This window comes from Apodemus sylvaticus, chromosome X, assembly GCF_947179515.1.
Source record: "Apodemus sylvaticus chromosome X, mApoSyl1.1, whole genome shotgun sequence".
Taxonomy (NCBI): domain Eukaryota; kingdom Metazoa; phylum Chordata; class Mammalia; order Rodentia; family Muridae; genus Apodemus; species Apodemus sylvaticus.
The window spans coordinates 7267004-7291551 of record NC_067495.1 but is presented as its reverse complement, the minus strand read 5'-3'; the positions used below and the strand labels follow the sequence as shown (position 1 = coordinate 7291551).

The 24548-nt window shown below is 38.5% G+C and overlaps 1 protein-coding gene across 8 annotated transcripts in view; it reads right to left on the bottom strand.

The window, feature by feature from the left end:
- The window catches only part of Cask (calcium/calmodulin dependent serine protein kinase), a 329031-nt gene that overhangs the window by 20757 nt on the left and 283726 nt on the right, over positions 1-24548 (bottom strand). For 2 of the 8 annotated variants that reach the window (XM_052170182.1, XM_052170183.1), the window contains exons 15-21: positions 21552-21630; positions 18049-18134; positions 15914-15982; positions 13327-13395; positions 11949-11984; positions 10168-10364; positions 4218-4333 (exon numbers count right to left, since the gene is read on the bottom strand). In XM_052170182.1, the coding sequence (XP_052026142.1) occupies positions 4218-4333; positions 10168-10364; positions 11949-11984; positions 13327-13395; positions 15914-15982; positions 18049-18134; positions 21552-21630 (652 nt within the window). The remainder of the gene's footprint in view (positions 1-4217; positions 4334-10167; positions 10365-11948; positions 11985-13326; positions 13396-15913; positions 15983-18048; positions 18135-21551; positions 21631-24548) is intronic. The other 6 variants (XM_052170184.1, XM_052170190.1, XM_052170185.1 and 3 more) reach the window with 3 other exon arrangements.

Sequence of the window (24548 nt, the reverse complement as noted above, 5' to 3'; positions counted from 1 at the left end):
GTGAATGATAAGAACCGTTTTCAGAGAGAACAAATGTAGGGGCCTTTCATTTTTTACTTTGTATATTCCTGCATCATCTGTGGTTTCTAATTATGTGTGTCTATTATCTTATTATTATATTTTATGGCACTTGGGCTCAAACCTTGCACATGCTAGTAAAGTACTCTATCACCAAGCTATACCTAAATCCCTACTTTTATTATTAAGAAAGTTGCCAATGTCAGTGAGGTTATATGTCACTTTTCAATAAGCAGTGTTTTTAGGATACTAAATACCACTGTTTTGATGGTTCATATTAAAAAAAAATTACTGTAGACTTTGTAATTTGTTAAAAAGTTTAAGTCAGTAACTTAAACTAAAAGTGGCTTCTTGAAGCTTTGGGCTTAAGAAGCTCAGTGCCTCCAGAGCACAGGTCTAGCAGGTGGCACTACTGTTTGCATCAGATGCATGGGGGTAAAGGTCTCACGAGTTTGTAGGAATCATATTTCAAATAAATATCACAATAGCATAATACAATTTATTCCCAAGAATTTAGAAATATTGCCTGGCATACTTTGTTTATATTTCTCTGGCTTCCTAGTAAACTACTTAACATTCCCGGCACTTAAGTATTTCAGCGACTATACTGGGGGGTGGGGGGGAGGGAAGCAGTTAACATTGAATCCTCATCTTCATTTGAAAGGCTGTAAGTAGCTTCAAATATTGCACAAAAAAGCCGCCAAAGACAAAACAACCACAAAACAAAACAACCCAAATATCAAAAACTCCTAAGAATGAATTTCAACTAGTGGCACTAGCCCAGGATGGATAACTGCATGTCTGCAGTAGCCAGACAGTTAAAGTGGTTGAATGAAGGCAGCCAGGCAAAAAAGCTGGGGCAGGTGGGTATGTAGGGGCAACAGGGAGTGACATGACCATCTAAACCAGACATCAGCAACCCACAGTCCCAAAGAAAAGAAGTGGCTTCGTGATGCTGCACTCATTATTTTGCCAAGGGATGTTGAAATCCCAACAATAAAAATATAGATTTGGATGTTATGATTTCTATTCTTGGTGCTGTTGATAAAGTATCTACTCTTCATTTTACTTGATGATACAAGTAATTTCCAACTTTGATTATAAGGTTTAGTTTGTCATCAATGGACATATGGGTAGCAAAACCCGTGGCCTTATTTTGAATTACTGCATACCATAGAAAGAACAGAGTTGCTGTATTTCATAGTCACTTTCTGAAAGAAATCCTTGAGCTGTATCATTAGAAATCCTAGCCTTGATCTGTGAGTATCTGGCTAGTTGTTGCTATGAAAGAATATACTATTTCAAAGTTGTCATAGCATACATGGAGGCTAACAGTATTTTACAGCAATTCTTTATATGGGCAATCTGATAATTCATGAGGGAATCTCATCCTAGCCAAAGCAGACAAAATCTGGTCTCTCATAATGCAATAAGCAATGGGTTCTTCTGGATTTTAGGATAAAGAGGAGGGAAATGTTCATTGATAAAGTAGAGGAGTAACAAAGAGATGGTGACAGAAAGAAAAGCTAAGCTTAGTTGGGCAAGTATACTGCAGGATAGAGAGAGGAAGGAGAGCTCAGGACCGCAGGGGAAAGAACCCTGTCGGCAATTTTCTGTCTAGAGACTCACACACAAGCAGAAACACAAAGGCTTAGAAAGAAATATAAGTGGCTATGCAAGGACCTTCCTTCCAAGGTACTCAGACTCCTTTTAAGGCAGCCAGATCAACATGGTCAGGTAGGACAATCCCTCAAGCACAACAAGGACTGTTTGGATGCCTAGAGGAGGCCAATAGTTAGGAAAACACTAAGGACAACAAAAAGAGTGGTGGCCCTGTCCCCTGTGCAGATTGGATGTTGATTCTCTGACAAAATTAAGATTACTTTTCTTCAGTTTGAGTTTTTGAGAACTTCGGCACATGGTGTGAGATATGGGGATATCAGGCTGAAGGACAGAGAAGAAAACCATTGTATCTCATTGTCTAAAATCAAGGATAAATACTTTCCAACCTTGACAGGGAGTGTTTCTTAGAGGGCTACAGCCTGAGACACACAGTACTCCAAGATTACTCAGATCTACCATGAGGGTACCCATGCTGAGTAATGAGAGAACCTTAGATCCACTGAAGTTTAACCATTAGAAAGGACAGCCTTGACTGGCTAATCCGATTGCTTGCTTTGAGGGCCTCAGTGAGCTAAGTGACCAAGTCATACACTTCCTTGGGTGAACTAATGGTCTTGTTTCAGGTTGCCTATCAGGCTGATAGTCACATTTGCAGGAATAGTTCACAATGACCACTGGGAATCCGAATGGGTATGACAGAAGAAGTACAGCGATGCCCCCCAGTGCTCCAAGAACAGAAAATATGAACCACAGGAAATGAGAACAGCTAGCTGTCAGATTGGATGTTGATTCTCTGGCAAATTCTTCAACAAATGATTTGATTAAATCTTTGTCAACAGTTGGAGAGGTCAAGTTTTCTGACCAATTCACTTAGTTATCCTCAGAACCAATTAAAGAATATTGGCAAATTGAGTACTGATGTCTACACTCCTTCTAAACTAATGACATATTAACAGATTTACTCAGCTATTTTTTTTTGCTTTTGTAGGTTTAAATTAATTTGAGTGTCATCTGTATTTATGTATCATTTAACACTATCCAAATGACAAGTTGAATTAGAAAATTTCCTCTCTCAATTGGAATGGTGGGGAGGAAACCTGGGGCCTTGCATATGCTAGGCAAGTACTTTACTACTGATAGACATTCCCAGCTGATTAATTGTTTTGAATTTAACTAATGTGATTTAGATTTAACTAATCTCCTGTGTGCTGGGTAGATTGTGTTAGGCTGGTGAAAACAGAAGAAAAGGCAACTAAGAAGACTTGGTAATAAGTGCTGATATCTCAGGCTAAGCTAACTTCTGCTGATATGTACATTTTTTTTTCAAACTGTGCCACTTGAACAGACTAGTTGCTAGAGTCTACTTAGATACTTGGCTTTACATATTTGTTTCCTTTATGAAGCAAACACAAAAGCCATTGTGCAGCTAGTGCACAACAAAGGATACTTTTCATTGGGAATAAGAGTGTGCATAGTGTAACTGGCGGGAAGGGAAAGTGCCCTCATTTAATTGGGCCATTCCAATTTAATTCACGTGGAAAGTCACATTCATTCTGGATTATACAGCAGTTCAGAAATGCTTACATCTAATTTCTGGTTAAGAAAGGAGAATTCAGAAGTCCTAAAGAACTTTTCCTTGCACATGCTGATGCATGCTAGAACGCTGCACAGAGAAAGCTGCTTTCCAGATTTCTCAGAGATACACTAAATAGCATATGGATGTCTGCAGTCATTTGACTTTTTGGGGCCACATGCTTGATAGTTTGGAGTTATTTCTGAAATCTTGGGAACTAAGCTAGTGCCAACTTTACATTTCTTAGTAAAAGTCCCTTATTAAAGAAGTTACATTGAGAAGTCATTGAAATGAAGTATACCATCACATAATTTCTTTCAGCTTAAGTGACATCCTGGGAGTCTTCTGGGAATTCAAGTGCAATAACCAATCCCACGTCACTTGCTACACTTCAGTTTTTAACATAACAGCGAACCCCATGATTCAGTTAGACCCCAGCTTCAATACAGATGGAGGGCAGGAAGGCCAAGCTAATCACCTTGTGTTTTTTGAGAACTTAAAAGTACATACAACGGGGGAAGGTGAATAGTCACAGAAACTAACCTAAGTTAGTATCCATGTTACCCATGCCCTTTCAAATCAGCTACAGAACCCTCCATAGCACAGCCCTTCTGTGTATCTTTGTCTCTAATATTTGTCACGTGTCCAAATCCAAGGAGCAATAAGAACTAGGAGAGAGGGTTTCCTCTTAAGGCAAGTCTCTCTCTGCCAGAGAGAGCCCCAGGGAATCAGCATAGCTCAGCACTTATTTCTCAAAGGAGGACTTAGCATGCTGAGTTCCTTTCACCATACTACCTCCAAACAGCACCTTTGTCCTAGAAAGTAGAGCTCTGCAAACTAACTTATAGGAGGCAGGGGTTCTTAATGCTTCTGCAAGTTGGTCAAGGTCTCATAGGATACAATCTTCTGGAAAGAGAACTCTGAAGAGCAAATGTAAGTGCTGTATCTGCTTAGGTCTTGAAGATATTTGACCCAGCCTCAGAAACAGACATGCTTTTCCTACCTGCATTGTGCTTTGCCAAATATTTATCTTTGTACTGCTTCTTTTTCTTGCCAAACCAAGTACAGCTGGCCTGCTGCTCTTGTTTGGTCTTCTCCATGGCAATGCAAGCTACTCGCCTAGTACACAAAGAAAGGAAGGAATGGAAGGAAGAAAGGGGCAGGGGGGAAAATCCAACAAAGTTAATGCATAGTTTTATGTTGAGAAAAGAGAAAAAGTCATTTGAAAGCTACACACAATAGGATGTCTATTCCTCCTCAGTTCTTGAAATCATGGACATAAAAAGGGTTCTCTGGATTTCATGACAACTTCTTAGAAATGGTTTAAGACTACAGGCTTATGTTAAAACCGGTATGTTCCTTTAGCCCACATTAGCTGATAATAAGGGTCAGAAGTCTCAACATATGTTTGTGAGAGTCAGGGTGATGATCAAGGGATTGTGAGTCAAGGAAGGCCTGTTTTGCATCCTGGATTTGTTATGCATTAGCCTGTTTTAAGTGCTTAGTAGTTAGTATTAGGCATGTTTCTAGGAATTTTTCACATATCCACCCAAGCAATATTTCTGACACACTAAATTGCATCACAAATTGCACAGAAATTCTTAACGTTTATAGTTTTGTCTTTCATATTTTATTATGTAAGAATTTTTTTTTTTTGCTTATCATGTGAAATAGGAGTCCAGTCTCTTTTTTTAAGAACCCCTGCCTCCTACCAGTTAGTTTGTACCTTATAGATACTCAATTGTCCTAGCAGGCTATACTAAAAAGTAAGATCCTTCCTCACTGCTGTGCAATGCTATTTGCTACATAGAAAGTAGCTATTTAGGTATGAAACTGCTGTCTCTTTAGTTGGTCTAGCTGAGCACCTTTGTGAGTTTTGGTATTTCGTTGAATAAGACATTGTTCTTTGTTCATGAACATCCTGGCTATCCCTGAATTTGTGCATTTCCAGACAAACTTTAAAGATAATTATGTATGTATGTATGTATGTATGTATGTATGTATGTATGTATGTATGTGTGTGTATGTATGTATATGTGATGTATATATGTAGAGTGCTGGGTACCCTTGTCACTCTCCACCTATTCCTTCTCCACCTATTCCTTCGAGGCAGGGTCTCTCCCTGAACCTGTTGCTCATATTTTCTAGGATAAGCTGGAAATCAGCAAGCTGCAATAATCTCCCTGTCTTTATTTTCCTAGGAGCTGGGGTTACAGTGATAAGCCTGGCTTGCTATGTGGGTGCTAAGCTATGAACTCGGATTCATAACTGCATGCTAGTCCTCTTAATTATTTTCTGAGTTATCTCTCCAACCTCTCCATTTAAACTTTAAAAATTGTCTGTTTCAAAACTTGGAATTTTGATTGAGATTGCATTAGTATAATTAATGTAGGAGGGATAGACATCTTTACATTATTGAGTCAATTAATACGTTTTTCTGTCTTCTTTAAAGCCTTATTGAATTTTCTTTTGTTTTGTTTGAGCCAGGTTCTCATGCCTGAGCGTCGTTATGTAGCCAAGGATGACTCAGAACTCCTGATGCTCTTGCCTGCACCTCTAAGCTTTGGGATTGCAAATGTGTACCATTATTGCCTGGCATTTTCTTTCTTTTTCTCAAGAACAAGGTTTCATATAGCCCAGGCTGGTCTCAAAATCACTATGAAAATGAGTCTGGCTTTAAATTGATTTTCCTTTGGGAATTACAGGCATGAGCCACCACTCCCAGTTCAAAACTCCCCTCAGGCTTTGTGCATTCTGGGCCAGCATTCTACCACTTAGCTATATCCCTACCCTTATCTCAGTAAATTAGAAACCAGTTCTTTATCTTGTAGTTTCAGAAGACTTGAATTTATTTTTCTTTCTTTTTTGTAAAAATTAAGTTTATTTATTTACTTATTTACTTATTTATTTATTTTTTGGTTTTTCGAGACAGGGTTTCTCTGTGTAGCCCTGGCTGTCCTGAAACTCACTCTGTTGACCAGGCTGGCCTCAACTCAGAAATCCGCCTGCCTCTGCCTCCCAAGTGCTGGGATTACAGGCGTGCGCCACCACCGCAGGCTTATTTATTTATTTCTAATTTATTTACTTTTCATGTGTTATCCCCTTGCCTGTTTCCCCCCCTTCCCGATTCCCCTCCCCCTGCTTCTATGAGGGTGTTCCTCCACCCCCTCCTCCTGCCTCCCTACCCTCAATTCCCCTACACTGGTGCATCTTTGATATTTTTTTTCTTTCTATAGTGTTGCAAATCCCTTTAGCTCCTTTAGACCTTTCTCTAACTCCTCCATTGGGGTCCCCACTCTCAGTGCAATGGTTGGCTATGAGCATCCGACTCTGTATTTGTCAGGCTCTGGTAGTGCCTCTCAGGAGACAGCCATATCAGGCTCCTTCCAGCAAGTTTTTCTTAGCATCCAGAATAGTGTCGGAGTTTGGTGACTATATATGGGATGAATCCCCAGGTGGGGCAGTCTCTGGGTGGCCCAGTCTCTGCTCTGCACTTCATATTTGCTCCTGTGAGCATTTTGTTCCCCTTTCTAAGGAGGACGGAAGCACCCACACTTTCGTCTTCCTTCTTTTTGAGCTTCATGTGGTCTGTAAGTTTTATCTTTGGTATTCGGAGCTTTTGAGCTAATATCCACTTATCAGTGAGAGCATACCATGTGTATTCTTTGGTGACTGGATTACCTCACGCAGATGATATTTTCTAGTTTCATCCATTTGCCTAAGAATTTCATGAAGTCATTGTTTTTATCACTTGAGTAACTATTCCACCGTGTAAATATACCACATTTTCTGTATCCATTCCTCTGTTGAGGGGCATCTGGGTTCTTTCCAGCTTCTGGCTATTATAAATAGGGCTGCTATGAACGTAGTGGAGCATGTGTCCTTGTTATATGTAGGAGCATCTTCTGGGTATATGCACAGGAGTGGTATAGCTGGGTCCTCAGGTAGTACAATGTCCAATTTTCTGAGGAACCACCAGACTGATTTCCAGAGTGGTTGCACCATCTTGCAATCCCACCAACAATGGAGAAGTGTTCCTTTCCCCCCACATCCTCTCCAGCATCTGCTGTCCCCTGAGTTTTTCATCTTAGCCATTCTGACTGGTGTGAGGTGGAATCTTAGGGTTGTTTTGATTTGCATTTCCCTGATAGCTAAGGATGTTGAACATTTCTTTAGGTGTTTCTCAGCCCTTCTAGTTTCCTCAGTTGAGAATTCTCTGTTTAGCTCTATTTCCCATTTTTTAATAGGGTTACTTGCTTCTCTAGAGTCTAACTTCTTGAGTTCTTTGTATATGTAGGATATTAGCCCTCTGTTGGATGTAGGATTCGTAAAGATCTTTTCCCAGCCTGTTGGCTACTGTTTTGTCCTGTTGACAGTATTCTTTGCCTTACAGAAGCTTTGTGATTTTATGAGGTCCCATTTGTCGATTCTTTATTTTAGATCATAAGCATTAGTGTTCTGTTCAGGAACTTTTCCCCTGTGCCCATGTTTATTTTTTTCTTTTGAGAGCGGGTCTCTGCAGCCCACACTGGTCTGGATCTCACTATGTTCATTAGGTTATCCTTGAACTTCTAGAACATTTTCTTGCTTTAGTGTGCAATGTATGGGGATTCAGATGGGTTCTACTATACCCAGTCAACTGAATTGTTTTTTAAATTGTGGTTCTATGTCTTTAGTATTCCCTATTTTACTGTAAGCAAGGAAATAATCTAGAGTCCTCCTTCTTTTTTTAGAGACAGAGTCTCATGTAGTCCAGGGTAGCCCAGAATATACTATACAGGTCAAACTGGACTTACAATCTTCCTGCCTCAGTTTCCTGAGTACTGGGATTACAGGTATATGCTATCATGCTCCGGCCTCTTCTTCTCATCTCTGGAATACCAACTTCTGTAGTTCTAACAATGTGAGGATGGGTTCCTGACAGATTGTCCATCTTCCGCAAGCCTGTGGTTCTTGGTTCTCTGACTTAATTATGAATGCCTTCTTGGTAAAATGGGACACTTTGTACTCTAAGATTTCGCTACGGCTTTGATGAAAGGTTTTCATAGAGGACCTGGATGTTAAGTTCCCCAGTACTGTTTGAGTTAATTAGTGCTTTAAAGCTCATTAAAAAAAAACAATGCAAATCAAAACACCTCTTTATTTTCTGCAGCATTTTTCTTTGCAGCAGAAAGATTGATCTAAACAGTCTAGCCCTAGTGGAGACAAGAAGCAAACCTTTTTCCATTGCAGCTTTTTCAGATTTCTGCAGAGTACTAAGAGTACATGATTTATATCTCTGCTCTAACTAGAAAAAAACCACCTGAAATCTATGTAATTATTTTTTTCTTCCCTTAACATTTTTTCCAATACAGTCCCTGTACCTGAGGATGGTCACAAACTCTCTGTGTAACTAAAGATGACCCTGAGCTTTTGAGCATCCTGTCTAAGCCTCCCAAGTGCTGGACTGTAGGCCTGCACCACCACACCTGCTTTACTTGGCGCTGAGAATCACACCCACAGTTTCACCACCTGAGCTACCACAACCCCAGCCCACACATGATTATTCTGAATAAATGCTCATAATGTGACTGTTCTCTAGAAGACATTTTGAGAAACGTATCATTCACAGTAACAGTATCAGAAAGAGTTAGAAACTGCTTTCCTCCTGCTTATGTTAAACTGTCTGCATAAGATTAGATTGAAAAGACAGTACCAGATGGCAGGATGTTGCTTCTCTATTTGGGCTCCGTTTCCCCATTTGTAGCATGGTGTCTGAAGCCCTCATCTACTTTAATACTCTAAATGGAAGAATAGTTTTAGGGAACATGAGATAGCAGAAAGGGGCAATCAAGCCAAAAAGATTAACCAAGAAAACTCTTTAATAGTGAGAAGGACTGGTGAAAAAGAGGAAATATTTACAGACTCAATATTTTTGGTTAGTTTTAACTAAGTTCAAGTATTTTTGCAGGGTATAGGTAAGGGAGTAGCAGAATTCCAGGTTTTGGCAGGTTAAGTTTTGTTACATGAAACAAAACCCAGGTATTAAGCTACCCTTTTTTTGGTAGTAGGTTTCTGGTAGATATTGGGCAAATATTTAATAGGATAGATTATGGACATGTAATAGATGTTATATATCCTGTCTTCTCTTAGTTAAATGGGGGTCTAAAATGCCTGTCTGATTTCACCCTACTCCACAGCTTAAGCCTTCGAACAGAATAGGTCATCTTTCCTTGCCTCTGTCTCTTGTTCTGTGGATGGAGCCCAGGGTATACCAGGCAGACATCTCCTTCTGAGCTATGTAGTCCCCAACTCAGAAAAAACATTCTTAAAGAATGGTAAGGCCAAGAACAAAGCTTCTGATTGCTCTTTTTCCCAACAGGAACAGGAACAGGCTGTATTTTTAAATACCTCGAGTGACATTGAATCATGGCACTTGAAGTTTTTTCCCCTGACGCTGGAGTAGGATGGTCATGAAAGGATACAGAGGGATACATCTGGAAGAAAAGGCCATTCTAAAAAGATTAGAACAGTTTGTAGGCATTGAGGGCTCTGTTCAAATGGTCTGAAGCCACACAGCTTGTGTCCTCCCTCTTCTCCTTACACACAAAGTGTGGATCTAACTGGAACCAGTATCTGACCATAAGCTGAAGATTAAGTCTTGGACAAGTAATTTTTGTATTTGATCTTAGACAACTGGAATTTTTTTTTTCTGAGACAGGGATTTTCTGTGTAGCCCTGGCTGACCTGGAACTCTCTCTGTAGACCAGAGTGGCCTCGAACTCAGAAATCCGCCTGCCTCTGCCTCCCAGAGTGTTGGGATTAAAGGCATGCGCCACCACTGCCGGGCAGACAACTGGAATTTATATAGCTACCGAAGAAAAGGATTTATCAAGCAGGTTTTATAATATGAAATATGAAATTGAGAACTAGAAGAGAGGGCTCAGTTTCACCATTAAATAACAAAAACATACCATTCCTGAAGTTCAGGAGAAGGAATCAGACCTGCAGTTCCATTTTTGGAGTTTTCCAGTTTACCCTGCCACCAGTTGTGGTCATCCTTACTAATAATCTGGATGATGTCACCAACTCGGAACCGGATGCCAGCTTCTTTGCAGGGGATGAGGTCATCCTTGGCTGGATCATATTCAAATTGTGCTCTTACATAGATCTATAAAACAGGAGTTTGTAAGAATGGAGGCCACAGTGATGTGAAGAAAAACAGTGATTGCTACTCTAATAATCACACATCAACACTGACAACAAAACATGACATCAGATGGTGAAAGCTGAAACGATGTATGGAGGTAGAACACAAGAAACAACTACCACTAGAAACAGGGTGCCATATCTGATGCATAGAGCTTCATTTTTGCTATTTATACTTGGAAGGAACACTTAAAATAAGTACTTGCTTTTAGTAATAGGATAGGTGTACAATTAAGCTTACCAATTTTAAAACTTGCTATGGCCATGGTGATGGTATGGATACATTGTCATGACCATGAGGCAGCCTTTAAGGCATAGAGACTAGTACTCAGGGTAGGTTTTCATGGTAAAGGAGCAAGAACTCTGGGTTGGGATCTTGCTTTCATGACATTGGATGCCATGCTTTCATGACAACTGGCATGTGTGTAAACACTGCAGACAGAGCTATATGTAACCTAAATGATATTAAAACATTCAAAATACAGCTTTATTTCTTTAGAGAGATTTTGGATTTGCATTTGTGCTTTACTTTTATGGGAAAATAAAGATAAATCTAAACCCTTGCTTTGACAATGTAACACTTGAAATCAGCACAGAGCATTAAGGCATGCATGGTTCAAGGCCCCGAGCTTTATGGTATGTGAATTGAGGAGACACATTAGCAGACAGGGGTTATAACACAGCAGTGTTTTATGAATGACTGGAATTCTAAGTGCTTTAAAATAAGGCACTATATATCCACGGTTGCCCCAGTTATGAAATCCTGAGACTAAACTGTGGGGATATTCTACTAATCATTAATTTATATAATTCTTAACTTAAAATCAGATTTAGTAATTTTTTTAGCATTACATTTCAAGAAAAACATTCCCATGATTCTATCTATTGATATTAAGCTTGAATGTCCCATTTAAGTATCATAAAACCAACCTGAAGGCTTTCAAACTATTTTGTGATATCTCATTTTAGCAACCCAGCCCTTAAAATTAATAAATCTCTGCATTTGTACCTAAAATGTATGCTTTAAAAGTGCTGGCGCTTTGAAAGCTACTTGCTGATGGTGGACAGTGCTCAGTGTTTCTAAACTAGCACAGGCATATTAGGGTGAAGCCCAAGGCACTGATGCTGTGTTTCATCATATATAACCTTTAGACACATACGCAAATAGAAATTTAATTTTAATCCAGCTCTCAATTTTAGAAAAGTGCCTTAAATGGTTCATTAGGGCATGACTTTTAGTTATACTTAGAATTCTATGAATTTTGTATGTACCACAGGCAGGTAAGACTATCTAAGGCCAAAACCTGTTTACTGCCAGCAAAAAATGATCAGGTTGTAATTACAATAACCATCACAGCTACAGAGATGTGAGGAAAAAATCTTTAAAGAGAATTAGTCACGTATAATGTGTTAAAATGAAATGGTACAAGCTTTCAATGCTCAAATGTTATGGTCCAAAATGCAGACATTATGGGATGGAAAGGGTTAATAAAGGATCAGCTATTAGCTCGGTTTAGAGAAGTTTCTATAGAGGGTATCTATTCACCTGTCGTCCTTTTGGTTGGGTGGTTGATGGCAAGTCCTGTAGAATAAAGCCAACCCAGGAGAAAAATTTTCATTTACTTGTCAAGAGTACAAAGTAATTTGTGTGTTTCTGTTACAATATGGTTAAAAATGAACTAGATTTAAGTTGTAAAGAGATCATATACATTATTACATTTCTTAGAAATGTTGAGTTATTAGGGGAAAAAAAAAATCAAACCCAGGCCATTTAGCAGCAAGCTGAAGAAAGCAGGTAAGTTGAAGCAGAGAGAAAATGTGTTCTTAAGAAACAACTCAGCATCTTCAACACAAAAGCCACTGCGGTTCAAACAGCCTATCACAAAACCCCTGAACACAAAAGAACGGTTGTCCTTTTCAACTGCATCACTGCAACCGTTTAGATTTTGAAAATTTTAATGGCTCTATGGATTTTTACCATCTTAATAGCATTACATGTTAATGTTAAAAAGGAATTCTTTGAGAACCTAAGTTCACATTGGAAACACAGTTATAAACAAATTTCTCACACAATTTCTCTTACTTAGGTACTTGGGATATCATTCTATTTGAGATGATCTTAAAGGGCAAATTAAAAGTTAGAACAAAAGACAACACTGCTGCATTCTTAGAGGTCTCATAATTTTAGCTGGGTGACAGGCAGCAGTATCAGCAACTTAAGAGATTTGGCTATCCCCCAAACCTGCGAACCCATGTACATAAATGCTTCTGTTTGGTTAAACGATTCTTTCTATAATCCAAAATGGAGAGTTTTGGAAAATGGCAACTTTCCAAGTTTAAGTCAAATATGTACTTTGTGTTAAAGATGTGATACCAGCGTGGCTTAAGTGCAGTTTGAAGCCAGTTCCTTTTGCTTTTCATATCCAGGCAAGGCTTAAAATTCACAAAAATATGTGCACGTACCACAATAACAAGAGGGCACACCAATTCGTAAACTTAGATAGCGGAAACTAAAAGACGTTGCTGATATCCCTCAGAATGGAAAACTATGAAGCCCAAGAACACCCAAATGCTTATTCAGCAAAATCCCTTACATTTATCATTTTTAAATAAAAAAATTATTAAAGAAATTTAAACACATTTCTATTTATATCCTTTGAGCAGCCATACGTATTGGTGGGGTGGCTGAGAGGTTTTTAGAACGATTATAGCAATCTTGAACTACATTTCTTCAAATGTGACTGATTTTTAAGGAGAAGGAAATGTTGAGGAAGGTTTTCCAGGAGTCAACTGCAAGGCTGCTGCAGTAGCCGTGTACGTCTGCAGAAGACAGTCTTTCCACTGAACACATGGAACTAAACACTCATGGCAGGTGAGCACCAACAAAATTGTCACACTTGGCTGTGTGCAGCTAGAGTTCTTACCGAAACAGAATTGTTAGTGCTGCTATGACCATTAGCAGGGGACTGTCTGGAAGTGGAGGGGGAATCTCTCTGAAATAAGACACAAGGTTCATTAACACAGAGCACTAGAACAGAAACAGATATTCACATCAACAGTCCCAACCACAGTCTGACGACTATTTCCTTTGAGGTTAATGCTATAAAAGGTGCCATACTGACTGACTTGATTTCACAGAAGTATGAAAATAGTTTTTTGCAGATTGAAGATTCCCATATTATAAGTGAGGGCTGTGCTGTCACTGATTAATGATTATTCTTTTCCTGTGTCCCAAATTCTACAATCTTTGCTTTATTATTGGGACCTCAGGACAGTGATACTAAACCTTATCAAAGGGCTCACAATGATAAATATTATAGTGCTATTGTACTGAAGATCTCAACTGCCTACGTTTATATTAGAGAATAGGTTAAAGAATGGGTTTGAGAAATAGTTTATTGTTCTTAGGTACTCCACTGTCAAGAATTACCAAATAACTCCACTGAAAGTACATGACCCTAAGAGAAAGACTTTACATGTTGTAATCCTCTTAGACCTTTCTAGAATAAATATTACTAATGGGGTAAAAAGAGAAAGCTGCACCAAAAAGCACATCTCTTTCTTTGTAACATTTTAGCAGACTGAGTAAGAGAGTGACTCCAAGCGTCAATGCTCTATTTTTGGTCAAACTTCCCAGGAGCCTACACTCTTTGCTGTTCAATCCACTCTGAATCCTTTCCAGGTTCTGTTCCTTAGTGCCCAAGTCAACTTTAATAAAAAGAACTATCAGAAGAAGAAATTCAGTCCTTTAAGACATTTCACGTGCAGAGTTTTGTATCAACTTCTGTTCAAAGATGTATTTCTCTCTAGGATATTGAAAGAATACTTCTGGAATTGGTTAGCCTGAAATAGAATGAGATCCTTTAGAGGAACATTCTCAAACATTATGCAGTGGATTGATCTCTGTCACTCTTAGGGATTCAAATCAGTAGGGATAGGGTCTGGGGGAAGTGGATGAGCCTTCATTAGAGAAGCCTTGCCCTAGCTAAGAAGAGTCCAACCTAGGTGGGTTAAAAAAGAAAAGTCAAGTATTTCTATGTTGGGGGTGAACACAGTAAGAGAAGGAAATAATTTGTTTCATATACTTAAAGGTATAGAATTTATATGTATAATACTGGTGTCTCTCTCAAACTAGTTCAACAACTTGAATGAAAGGAGAAATTTGTATTCATAACTAACAATATCTTCTGGTTAGCACTACCCCCAATCTAATCTATTTATTCAATGTCTTCAACACATGAGAAATGTTGTGAGGAACTACGGTTCTAGAATATTTAGAATTATTTATATAAAAATGTATGCAAGCACACCATTCTCTCTTTCCCTGACAGGTTTATATTCTAAGTAACAAAACTTAATGCTCTGATTCTTGAAGCTGGAACAGTGCTGCATTTTTTGAAATATATTAATTGACATTCCGTAGGAAGTCACCAAGAGGAGCTCAAGACCCAACAAGATACAACACTTTAATTGACAATTAAAAATCTACTTGAACCTTCTACGTGTTTCCTTGTGAAGTTTATAACACCACTATAGACTTGGAAAATTTAATTTTTCTTTCAAATTTGTTTAAGCACAGATCCAGTAAGTCAGCTACCAGCCCCTAGAATTAGCTTTAGAAAATGTACACTTCATATCTATTTACTTTCAGTGATGAAAACTGAACCCAGGGACTCACACCATGCCAAGCAAGCATCCACCGTGCTATATTCCCAGCTCTTATACTTCGTATTAACATACTTGGAAGAGCCACAGGGAAATTTTAAAGATAAGATTCAATAAATAACACTTGAACTAAATGTGCTATAACCAAAGAATGATAATTTATGTTTCCTAATACAGAAAGAATAGATTTTTGACTATAATGAGCAAAATAAAACTAAAAAAGTAACTGTGTTAAGTTGAAAGAGTTCTAACTACCAGAGGATAATATGTTTTCAGAAACGTGGAGGGGGGGCGCATTATTTTGCAAAAGGTCATTTCCCACTTCAGATATGCAGAAAGGACACAGGAGCCTGCATCCTTTCAGTGAAGTCAGTTACCAATTCATCAGGGTCTCATCGAGAGACCTGTCACTCATTTGAATACTGATATCTCAAAAGAAATTGACTCTTGGAAAGAAAAACTACCTGTGGGATGTCTTAACAAGGGAACTGAATGGACTTCCTGGAAACACTGCTGTACCTTTTTTTTTTTTTTTTTTTTTGTCTCAGGGAGTTCTTTCTTTCTTTTTCTTATCAAGCTTTATGTTACTGTAGCTTTCCTATATTTGGCTTCGATTTTGCTGCAAAAAGGCTGAAGATATCTGCATGGAAGTAGGGCTGAGGAGGTGGGTGGGACCTCCTCTGTTCCGTTATCTTTGTTGTAAAATTGGTGTGCAGTGATCTAACAGCACAGGCAGAAACAATTTCCCAGAAAGCAAAAACATTCAGCCATCAGCAGACAGTTAGTTTAGAACTCAGAGGAGATGGGGGAGGTTTGGGGGGTGGTGGTGCTTGTTAGACTTATTACCTCACAGGATGAAGACTGAGTGCGGTAGCTTGGCACAATCTTGAAGGTAATACTCCCTCGCATTTCCCTCTGGGGGAAGAAAAGAGGAGAGTTCTCATGCAAACACAAGTTGCACACAAAAACACAGAAGAAACCACTCAAAACACGTGGGTGTAATCAGTACATACCACCTGACAGCACACAGTCTTAAAAAAAAAAAACCCTTATTTATAAAGCAGGAAACACTCAGATTACTGGTAGAGGTTTCTGGGAAAGGTCCCTTGAAGTCAAGGCTGACTTTCTTGCATCTAGCTATGAATGGTCTCCAAGATGTCTGATGGTTATCTTTTGTACACATGAATACAAAAGAGTTGAAATGACATGCCTTACAAAAATGACTATACACTGAACTGAAGAAGAAATTAAGTACTTACATGAAAATTCTAGTTAATATGCTACTCTTGGATGCTATCATCATACAATTGCTTTTATACTTTATTAATTCTGGCATTTTTTTTTATTACGGCAAGCCTGGGATGCTTAGTTCCTGCCTAATAGCTATTCATTGCATGAGAAGCTGCTGCATTGCAGCAGGAAGGACTCAAGGCATAAAACATGTGCTTGTCTCTATTTGCTACAACCCAGCATAAATGGGGGTCTGTCAACAGATGTCAATGCTTTTTATTGAAGGCCTAATTTCAGTATAGATATTTTCAAGTATAGCCAATAATGGCCTGGCCTACAGTTACCTTCCTCTTCGTTGTGCCTTAGAGAGATACACTACAGCTGGCCATGACTCAGCTAAACAGGAAAGAGGTTTCTGATGGTGGTAATGTCAGGAGCCTTTTGAGGTCAGTAAGACACTAGTTCACATGAGTATGTACTGGGGAGGTTTTTTCTGCAAATATCTGGTTGGTAAGATATGGAGGAAGGTTAACTGTGCAGACTCACACTGCTAAAGGCCAGCAAAATGGATCCAAACTCCACTGCAGTTAGCGCATTTTCCTAGTTGTCAGTTTTTAATGAGTGGTGCATAAGTTCAGCTTCACATAAATGATGGTACAAATATTCTGATCAGGATTGAAGAACCATTATGTATGCTTACTTCATATCTATTTATTTAGTATGTATGTTGGATATGAGCTGGGATACCCCAGTTGCTGTATGTATGTTTGGTGTATGAATATGTTTATACAGGTGCCAGCGAGTATGTGCTTATGGAGGCCAGAAGAGAATGTTGGGTATGCTGCTCCATTATTCTCCGCCTTATTTCTTTGATATAGGATCTCTCACTGAACCTTGAGCTAGGCTGGTGGCTAGTAAGTCCCAGCTATCCTCATGTCTCCACCAGACATAATGCTGGGGTTACAGACAAGCGACTACACTCTGCCTTTTACATGGGTGTGGCATCTAGACTCAGGTACTCTGACAACAAGTGCTTTTACCCACTGAGCCATCTTTCCATCCCCTATATGTATTTTTTTACAAAATACGTTCATAGAGTTGTCAAGATGGTGCAGCAACAGGACCTATACAATGAGAAGACCAGTAGACATGCTATTGTGGAAGGGAAAACCTCATGGGGCCCTACCCCTAGATGAAGAACTACAGGCAACTAAGGAAGGTTGAGAGGAAGAAATTGTTCCTAGGGATGAGCCTCCCACTTGGTCATCCTTTGTAAGTGGTTAGCTCTGAAAGCATGTACATACAAGGGACACTGAATGGACTCAGCATGTTGTATTTATATGTGTAAAGATCTATATATGCATGCAACAATACAAAGAAAAAGAGACCACGAACAAGAGGGATTGAGGGGGTGCTATATAGAAGGGGTTAGAGGGAGAAAGGGGAAGGAGGGAAATGTAATTATATTTTAATTAAAAATATAATAGTAAAAAAAATGGCTCAGCATGTGAAGGCATTTGCCGTTCATCAGTTTGAACTTGATGACATGAGTTCAATCCCTGGGATCCAAATGAAGGAAGCAGAGAACCAACTCTTTCAAATTGTCCTCTGAACCGCACATATAGAGGCAACGTGTGCATCCACAGCCACACCAAAACACAAATGAAATAAGTGTACCTAAAAGAAAATCAAAATCTAGGCTAATGCACTAAAAATTAATCTTAGAGAAGGGCAAACTTCCATTGGCTTACAAGCATTTTTTGTAGCTGTTCCACTGTTTGGTTAGCGACACTGATGCCGTTGATTTCTCGGATTTCATCACCAACATGAAGTGTACCTAAGAAAATCATATACAATCATAAACATGAATGGAGGAAATGGTTTAGAATAATGAAAAGTGAAAGGTAGCAATATAATACAAAAATAAATTACAGATCTAAAAGCCATTGATTCAGAGACAGGACCACATTTAGCTGTAGAATTACTTCACTTTTGTGTAGTAAAACCATCCAAATATTTACTTGCAGAAAGCACAGTTTTAATGGATGGCCATAGAAATTTGTTGACCACCCAACAAGAGGCTATCAGGTATGAGCAGATGGAACTGGAAATAAAACAAATGACTACTATTTCTAAACAAAAACATAAATGATGATATAAGCTAATAAATGGATACATTGAGTAAGAATTCAGACACGGCTGAGGAGCGTTTCAATGAATTTGAAGATATAACAAAAGATCACTTAAGGTCACAGAAATAAAGACATAGGGAAACCAGGAAACAAGAAAAAATATAAGCTATGGCATAAGAAGTGTTGAATGTACAGCTAACTGAAATTCAGAAAGAACAAAGAGAATGAAGAAGACTCAATGCTTGAGTGGATGAATATTTTCTTGAACTGAAGAAAGCATTACTATACAGATCCAAGAAAAATAAGATACATAAAAAGAAATCTGGGCCAGAAGCAAAAGGTTTTTTCACCAAGTCTGATAAGCTATGTTCCATCTCTGGAACCCATTATGTTGGAAAGAGAATTGGTTCCTACAGATTGCTCCCTGACCTCTACAAGCACACTGCAACATGTGTATGTGTGAACATGTGTGTGTGTGTACACAGAGAAATAAATAAACATAAAGATATTGTTTAACTTTAACATATGGAAACTTAAAATTTCTAGGTAACCACTAGTATTACAGAAATAGGGTGTGGAAATTAGAAGCTAGAGGATAACAAAACAAAAATCTCCAAAAAATGAACAAGGAAAGAAAAACAGTACAATCATCACATTTGAATATTAATAAGCTACTCTATCAAAAATAGTAATCAAAATTGGTCATAATAGTGCACGACCATTATAGCACTCATGAGCTATAGGCAGGAGGATTGCAAGTTTAAGGTGACCCTTGGCTGCATAGTGAGTTTGAAAGGAAGAAGTCAAACTATCACTATTTGCAGATGATATGATAGTCTACCTAAGTGACCCAAAAAACTCCACCAGAGAACTCCTACAGTTGATAAACAACTTCAGCAAAGTGGCAGGTTATAAAATCAACTCAAGCAAATCAGTTGCCTTCCTATACTCAAAGGATAAGCAGGCTGAGAAAGAAGTTAGGGAAATGACACCCTTCACAATAGCCACAAACTGTATAAAGTATCTTGGTGTGATTCTAACCAAACAAGTGAAAGATCTATATGACAAGAACTTCAGGTCTCTGAAGAAGGAAATGGAAGAAGACCTCAGAAAATGGAAAAATCTCCCATGCTCATGGATTGGCAGGATTAATATAGTTAAAATGGCCATTTTGCCAAAAGCAATATACAGATTCAATGCAATACCCATCAAAATCCCAACTCAGATCTTCATAGAGTTAGAAAGAACAAATCTCAAATTCATCTGGAATAACAAAAAACCCAGGACAGCTAAAACTATTTTCAACAACAAAAGAAATTCCGGGGGAATCAGTATCCCTGAACCCCAAGCAATACTACAGAGCAATAGTGTTAAAAACTGCATGGTATTGGTACAGGGACAGGCAGGTGGATCAATGGAATAGGACTGAAGATCCAGAAATGAACCCACATACCTATGGCCACTTGATCCTCGACAAAGGAGCCAAAAATATCCAGTGGAAAAAAGATAGCCTTTTCAACAAATGGTGCTGGTTCAACTGGAGATCAGCATACAGAAGAATGCGAATTGATCCATCCTTATCTCAACTCCAAATGGATCAAGGAACTCCACATAAAGCTAGACACTCTGAAGCTAATTGAAAAGAAACTGGGGAAGACCCTTGAGGACATCTGTACAGGGGGAAAGTTCCTGAACAGAACACCAATAGCTTATGCTCTAAGATCAAGAATTGACAAATGGGACCTCATAAAATGACAAAGTTTCTGTAAGGTGTCTGTAAGACACCATCAAAAGGACAAATCAGCAACCAAGAAATTGGGAAAAGATCTTTATCAACCCTACATCAGATAGAGGGCTAATATCCAATATATACAAAGAACTCAAGAAGTTAGACCCCAGAAAACCAAATAACCCTATTAAAAATGGGGTACAGAGCTAAACAAAGAATTTTCACCTGAAGAACTTTGGATGACTGAGAAGCATCTTAAAAAATGATCACCTTCATTAGTCATTAGGGAAATGCAAATCAAAACAACCCTGAGATTTCACCTTACACCAACCAGTCAGAATGGCTAAGATTAAAAATTCAGGAGACAGCAGGTGTTGGCAAGGATGTGGAGAAAGAGGAACACTCCTCCACTGCTGGTGGGGTTGCAAATTGGTACAACCACTCTGGAAATCAGTCTGGCAGTTCCTCAGAAAACTGGGCACGTCACTTCCGGAGGATCCTGCTAATTAAATCCTCCTGGGCATATACCCAGAGGATTCCCCAGCATGTAATAAGGATATATGCTCCACTATGTTCATAGAAGCCCTATTTATAATAGCCAGAAGCTGGAAAGAACCCAGGTATCCCTCAACAGAAAAATGGATGCAAAAAATGTGGTATATATACACAATGGAATACTATTCAGCCATTAGAAACAATGAATTCATGAAATTCTTAGAAAAATGGATGGAGCTGGAGAACATCATACTAAGTGAGGTAACCCAGTCTCAAAAGATCAGTCATGGTATGCACTCACTGATAAGTGGATATTAGCCTAGAAAATTGGAATACCCAAAACATAATCCACACATCAAATGATGTACAAGAAGAACGGAGGATTGGCCCCTGGTTCTGGAAAGACTCAGTGTAGCAGTATAGGGCAATACCAGAACAGGGAAGTGGGAAGGGGTGGATGGGGGAATAGGGGGGAGAAAAGAGGGCTTATGGGACTTTCGGGGAGTGGCGGGGGGCAGAAAAGGGGAAATCATTTGAAATGTAAATAAAAATATATCCAATAAAAACATAAATAAATAACACATTAAAAAACGATAAATAAAAATTTACTAAATCTAAATAACTTATGGGCCAGTAAAAGTAGAATAAAAATGTAAGACAATGACAAATGAATCATAAATTATTACATATCAAAATTGGTGGGATACAGATAAAAGATTACTTGGAGGTTTGATTTCATTTCTGGTGGTAGGGATGGAATTTAGGAATGAGGTCTACAATAACTGAAACTCAAAAGACAAACAGCTCTTTTATGTGAATCATAAAAAAAAACCCTACTTCCATCAGAGGTCTAGGAAGAGTTAAGGAAAGTAAAGAAGGACTCCCAGGTGGGACTCACCTTGCCTGTGAATCATACCCCCATGCATGATTCTTGCGACAATGCAGTGATTTAGCTCATTCATTTTCAAAGTGATTCCCTGTTAAAGAAAAGAGAGCTGGTAAGATACAATTAAATGAAGGTACTGTTTTATATTTGTGATTTTTACTGTATGTAATTTTAATTAGAAGAGATAAAATCATTAGAGAACACGTAGGAAACGAAGACTATTAACTTTACACACAAAATTGTTCCATGACAGAAATGCTACTTGATGGTATTTTGATTGCTAAGTAGCAAGAATACATTTTATGTAGTATCTTTTAATATTTTAATTATGATTATTTTACACTTTACTTTGTTTTTTATATTACTAATTATTTTTAAAAAGTTTTTTTACATCTACCGAGGGTATATACTTTATATTAATGTATCCCTTCTGTTTCTTCCACAAAGTGACAGCTTTATTCTGTAACCCACATAAGATATTTCAAACTGTAAAATTTGGCAAGTTTAGCATAAGCATGCATGCGTGAATTTTTCACTAAAATCAGATGGTGGCTGTGCCTCTTATCCCCAAATGTTCTCTCTTGTATGTTGGCAATCAACTCCCATTACTCTGTGCTCTCCACTCATGTCCAAACAACCATGGATGGGTCCTTTTTTACTATAGAGAAGCTTGCATTATCTATAAATGAAACCACATTCACTTGGGTTTCTTTCTTTCACTTTTCATAATTGTTTTTGGATTTACCATGTTGTTCTGTTATCTATAGCTTATTCTTTGTCTTTAGTATTACATTGTTTAGACACACCAAGTTGCTCATGTGCCCTTCTACTTTGTTGCTTACAGTTTTGGTAGCTATAAATAAAGCAACATTCCTGTATTAATCCATACATTCTGGTAACATTTTATTTTTTAGATCTGAGACACTTCATGTATTTGTGTATCATCTTCCTACAGACACTGGAATATTTTTTCTGTGTTAATATTTTAGTATATATATTGTTGAAATGAACATATATTAGTATTTTCATATTTTGCTTATTTGATTTGTTAAAATTATGTTTAAAAGTTTTGCATCTATATTCACAAGGGACTACATTCTTGGTTTGCATTGGGATTAGAGAATGAGTTGGGAAAATCTCATTTCTTTTCACTGTTTTGGGAGAAGTCTATGTAGAATTGTCTGTGGCCTGTCTGGGATGAACAGACATTTGTTGATATCTTTTCAGCAAACAATGCAATGGTCATTTAGTCATTTTTCATGATCAGTCTGATCTTGTGCTTGATTTGTGCTGTTATGTTTCTATTTTCTAGTCCACTGAGTTCTACTGTTTTTTTCAGTACTAAGAATTGAATTTAGGATTCTCCTTCCACTCCCTCTACCACCACCTCCTCCTCCTCCTCCTCCTCCTCCTCCTCCTCCTCCTCCGCTGCCTGCCCTGTTCCTTCTGCTGTGGTAGACCCTTCCCTGCCAGTTCTGCCACAGGGAAGGCCCCATGTTCTAATACTTTCTAGAGAACCAGCAGCACGCAGGGCATTTGACTCTTGCCATGTCTACCACAGGAAAGACCCCATCTCCTGATACTTCCTGGAGAACCAGCTGTATGTGGTACATTTGAGAGAAAGGGAATCCCAGGAGTACAGATACACAGGATTGCAGGACATATAAGCCACACTCAGAGACAGCAAGACCAGCTAACACCAGAGATAACTAGATGGCCAAAGGCAAATGCAAGATCATTACCAACAGAAACCAAGGCAACATGGCACCATCAGAACCCAGTTCCCCACAACAGCAAATCCTGGATACCCCATTACATTGGAAAAGCAAGAGCTAGATTTAAAATCACATCTCATGATGCTGATAGAGGACTTCAAGAAGGACATAAATAACTCCCTTAAAGAAATACAGGAGAACATGGGTCAACAGGTAGAAGCCCTTAAAGAAACCCAACAGGTAGAAACACACAAATCCCTTTAGGGAATTACGGGAGAACATGGGTCAACAGGTAGAAGCCCTGAAAGAGGAAACACAAAAATCCCTTAAAGAAATATGGGACAACATGGGTCAACAGGTAGAAGCCCTTAAAGAGGAAACACAAAAATTCCTTAAAGAATTTCAGGAAAACACAAACAAGTGAAGGAACTGAACAAAACTACCCAGGATCTAAAAGTGGAAGTAGAAACAATAAAGAAATCACAAAGTGAGACAACTCTGGAGATAGAAAGCCTTGGAAAGAATTCAGGAGTCACAGAATACAAGAGATAGAAGAAAGAATCTCAGATGCTGAAGATACCATAGAAAACATCGACTCAACAATCAAAGAAAATGCAAAATGCATAAAGCTTGTAACACAAAACATCCAGGAAATCTAGGACAAAAGGAGAAGACCAAACCTAAGGATTATAGGTATCAAAGAGAGCGAAGATTTCTAGCTTAAAGGGCCAGCAAATATCTTCAACAAAATTATAGAAGAAAACTTCCCTAACCTAGAGAAAGAGATGCCCATGAACATACAAGAAGCCTACAGAACTCCAAACAGACTGGACCAGAAGAGAAAGTCCTCCCTGCACATAATAATCAAAATACCAAATGCACTAAACAAAGAAAGAATATTAAAAACAGTAAGGGAAAAAGGTCAAGTAACATATAAAGGCAGACCTATCAGAATTACACCAGACTTCTTGCCAGAGATTATGAAAGCTAGAAGATCCTGGGCAGACCTCATACAGACTAAGAGAACGCAAATGCCCCCCAGACTACTGTACCCAGCAAAGCTCTCAATTACCATAGATGGAGAAAATAAGACATTCCATGACAAAAGCAAATTTATACAATATCTTTCCACAAATCCAACTCTACAAAGGATAATGGGAGGAAAATACCAACACAAGGAGGGAAACTACACCGTAGAAAAAGCAATAAATTAATCATCTTTCAACAAACCCAAAGGAAGACAGCCACACAGACAGAATTTTACCTTTAACAAAGAAGAAAACAGGAAGCCAAC